General features: G+C 35.6%; 1 protein-coding gene across 3 annotated transcripts in view; it reads left to right on the top strand.

Moving 5' to 3' along the window:
- The window catches only part of LOC106875158 (probable ATP-dependent RNA helicase DHX34), a 50,217-nt gene that overhangs the window by 18,856 nt on the left and 27,575 nt on the right, over positions 1 to 3,786 (top strand). For all 3 annotated transcript variants that reach the window (XM_014923177.2, XM_014923178.2, XM_014923179.2), the window contains exons 10-14: positions 135 to 260; positions 744 to 899; positions 1,519 to 1,626; positions 2,431 to 2,527; positions 3,534 to 3,681. In XM_014923177.2, the coding sequence (XP_014778663.1) occupies positions 135 to 260; positions 744 to 899; positions 1,519 to 1,626; positions 2,431 to 2,527; positions 3,534 to 3,681 (635 nt within the window). The remainder of the gene's footprint in view (positions 1 to 134; positions 261 to 743; positions 900 to 1,518; positions 1,627 to 2,430; positions 2,528 to 3,533; positions 3,682 to 3,786) is intronic.

The following is a 3,786-nucleotide window of genomic DNA, read 5'->3' on the forward strand; positions in this document are numbered from 1 at the left end:
TATAAACAACTTCTTAGTTTGGACTGTTTCATTATAGCCATTAAGTGATTTAAATTATTGATGTTTTACAAATTTAAATGTATAAGTTAATATTTTGATGTTTCGTAAAAAGATTTTCGTGATTTCCTTACTAGGTACCAGGATGTCTGTTTCCAATTCAGCTGGAATATCACCCCATACCAGTTGACACATTCGATAAACAGTCTTCCAAAATGGACTCAGCTCCATACCTTCGCGTTATGCAAACCATTGACCACAAGGTAGAATTGATATTATTTAGAAATTATTTTTGCTTCTCTTCTTTACTTAATGTTCTGGTGGTATCAGACACTAAACACACATCAGAATTTAGAGAATTTAATTCATATCATTTCAAGCTCATATCAATCAAAACTGATTGTGTTTTCATGGGATTCCTCTTAGGTGGATCATTGTTTACATGGTGGATCTCCTTCTTTCTAATAAGTCATAGTCTTTGACTCATCATCAAAATGTATCTTCATTGTGTCTTTTCTATAAGTATTTCCATGATCATGATCAATGTTCAGATGAAGTTTCTTCTCTAAGACCTTTAAACATGTCACCTGCTTCTTTTCCCAGGTGCATTGTTTCTCTGTTGAGCATAAGATCCTGTTAGTCATAGGTCCTTTTATCCTGATAGCTTTATTTTCTCAAACTGCCTCTCTGTAACTCATTCCCATCATCTTGTTCTAATAATCTTTACTCTGTATTCTGTGTTACAGTTTCCACATTCAGAGCGAGGGGATCTCTTAATCTTTCTCAGTGGCATGACTGAGATTATGACTCTTGTTGATGTGGCTCAAGTTTATGCACAGCAAACTAAGTCTTGGATTATACTTCCTTTACACAGTTCACTTTCTATTGAACAACAAGACAAAGTAAGTCAGATGTTTTCATTTTCAGTTCAGCTCTGCTTTGTTTCTTTCCAATTTCTATCATTTACTAATCCAGCCTTTCTGTCTGTGACCATCCAGCATAGAGCATAGTAAACTTGTTTCTAGCCTTTACCAATATAGAAAATTAGATGTAAAATAATTATGTTGATGAAAATTTGTGTATGTTTTTGTGATTGAATATGCATGTGTAACTGTATTGTTCATGGATGCAAGCATGGCTGAACGGTTTAAAAGTTCGCTTGGCAGTCATGAGGTTCCAGGTTCACTTCTACTATGTAATACCTTGGACAAGTGTCTTTCACCACAGCCTCAGGATAGAAACCTGTTAGAGGGATTGTACATGTACAGGCTGTCCGGGCTAAATAGGACAGTTTGCATAAAAGGAAAAGAAAATGCAATATCCCATCCAGGAATTTTTTATAGCTGGATGCCCTTCCTGTCACCAACCCTCTCCAGTTTACCCATAGCCTGAAATGCTTTCACAAAAGACTGGAAACAATGGACACCACTTGTATATCTTACCTACACATTTCAATATTAACTTCTTTGTTATATAATTTCAAAATTTAATGTTTTATTTCTTTCTTTTTTTTTACTCCAGGTTTTTGACATTGCTCCTGATGGTGTACGCAAATGCATTGTGTCCACTAACATATCTGAGACTTCTGTGACAATAGATGGTGTTCGGTTCATTATTGATTCAGGAAAAGTAAGGGATTTCTTTTTTTTTGTTGTTGTTATTTTTTGGTTTTGTAATGCTGGTATCACTGATGGTTGTGTGGGAAAATTGAACTGCTGGTGATCCTGTAACAATTTTAGGATCTCTCTGAGAGTAGAAAAAACAACTTATACAGGTGGACAGATAAACAGGTGTGTGTTTGTGTGTGTGTGTGTGTGTGTCTCTCTCTCTCTCTCTCTCTCTCTCTCTCTCATTGAGCTTGGTTCAATCTTTGGCTCACCAGCTACTGTCAAATCATCCAACCCATACCAGCATGGAAGGTTGATGTTAAATGATGATGATGATTAAATAAAATATCCCCTATAGCAGTACTACTCAAAGTGGTGGTCCGCAGGTCGGTGCTGGTCTGCGAGCCATCAGCTGTTGGTACGCAGTGAGTTTCCAGAAAAGAAAGAAACATTATAAAATGCTTATGTAATATTGTATTATTTGTTTACAAAAAAATATAAAATAAAAAAAATTGTCAACTTTTATTATATTCATTATATATATTGTTTCCGGTATAAATTAATATTACTAAGAAATATTACCGGTCCCTGGCACATTGGAAAAAAAAACTGCCGGTACACTACAGCAGATAGTTAGAGAAACACTGCTTGATGGTATTGTATTCAAGTTGTACAGAGACACCCTTGTCAATCTCATCATGAGAAAAGCAATAAACCAGTGACTGGTTTATTGGCTGGAAATCTGCAACCAACCATGTTGTTGTTTATCAAATGTAATATAAATCAAATGTTTTCAAAATTATATCACCTGTTGTCTATGTTTTAGGTGAAAGAAATGCATTATGACAACAAGTTTAAAATGAAACGGCTAAAGGAATTCTGGATTAGCCGTGCCAGTGCTGAGCAGAGGAAGGGAAGAGCAGGTCTGGTGCATGTTTATATTTGTGACATTGCCATTGTATATTTTTCATCAACTTTTCAATAATAATATCATTTCATTATCATTTATCTTTCCATGTTAATATTTCAACAATTTATAGTCATTTTTTTTTTTTCAGTGTGAGAAATCTTTATCATTATTTTAGTTGTAGTTAAGGCGGTGAGCTTACAGAATCATTAGCACACCAGACAAAATACTTAGTGGCATTTCGTTCTGAGTTCTTTACGTTCTTAGTTAAAATTCTGCCAAGGTTGACTTTGCGTTTCATCCTTTCGGGGTCAATAAACTAAATACCACTGAAATGCTAGGGTTGGTGTAATCAACTAGCCTCATTCCCCTAAAAATTTCAGGCCTTGTGCCAATTGTAGAAAGGATTATTTGAGTTGTTGTTTAGCCCCAGGTCAGTTCTGATCAAATACATAGTTTCAGGTCCAGTGCCACTGCATGGCACTTTGAGCAACTTTTTCATTTATAGCTGCAGGTTGACCAAAGCCTGTGAATGGAATTTAATTGACAGAAACTATATGGAAGCTCATTCAAAGTCCTGAATGGTAGCCTCAATCTTTAGCCCAGATTAACACCACCATCTGGCCTTTGAGTACTTTCGTTGAAGTCCATTCTGTTGTAAACATTCAGAATGGGGCTTTATAATCTTTTCCTAACTATTCTTTAAAATTCTTTTAAATTGTCAACAGAAAGGAGAAAAGCCTAAATTATGGATGTTGTCTCCAAGTTAAACTCTTCACAAATTGTTAGAGGGAATAGACAAAAGTAAATGACCAATGGCAATTTATAAAGGCAGAATATTGGCAGAATGCTTTACAGTGTTTGCTCCAAATTCCACCATGGTTAATGTTATCTGACGTTCTGTTTATAAACAAATAATCAGGCCAGGACAATTGATTGGTGGAATTTATCAAGTATTGAACAGTAGGGTGCCTCTGTTTTGGTTCTCATTAACTCATCATTTTGTGTTGCCATATTTGTAGGTCGTACTGGACCAGGTATCTGTTACCGTTTGTATAGTGAAGCTGACTATGAAGCGCTGGAGAAGTATTCTACACCTGAAATACTCCGAGTACCTTTAGACTCATTAGTATTACAAATGATCTCTTTGGGACTGCCTGATTGTCGAAGGTAAATTACAGCCATCACTGTTGTTGACATTTTCAGTTATATACCTATTCTTTGTTGTTGTTGTTGTTGTTGTTGTTGTTGTTGTTGTTGTTGTTGTTGTTGTTG

The sequence above is a fragment of the Octopus bimaculoides genome, chromosome 2 (genome assembly GCF_001194135.2).
Source record: "Octopus bimaculoides isolate UCB-OBI-ISO-001 chromosome 2, ASM119413v2, whole genome shotgun sequence".
Classification (NCBI taxonomy): domain Eukaryota; kingdom Metazoa; phylum Mollusca; class Cephalopoda; order Octopoda; family Octopodidae; genus Octopus; species Octopus bimaculoides.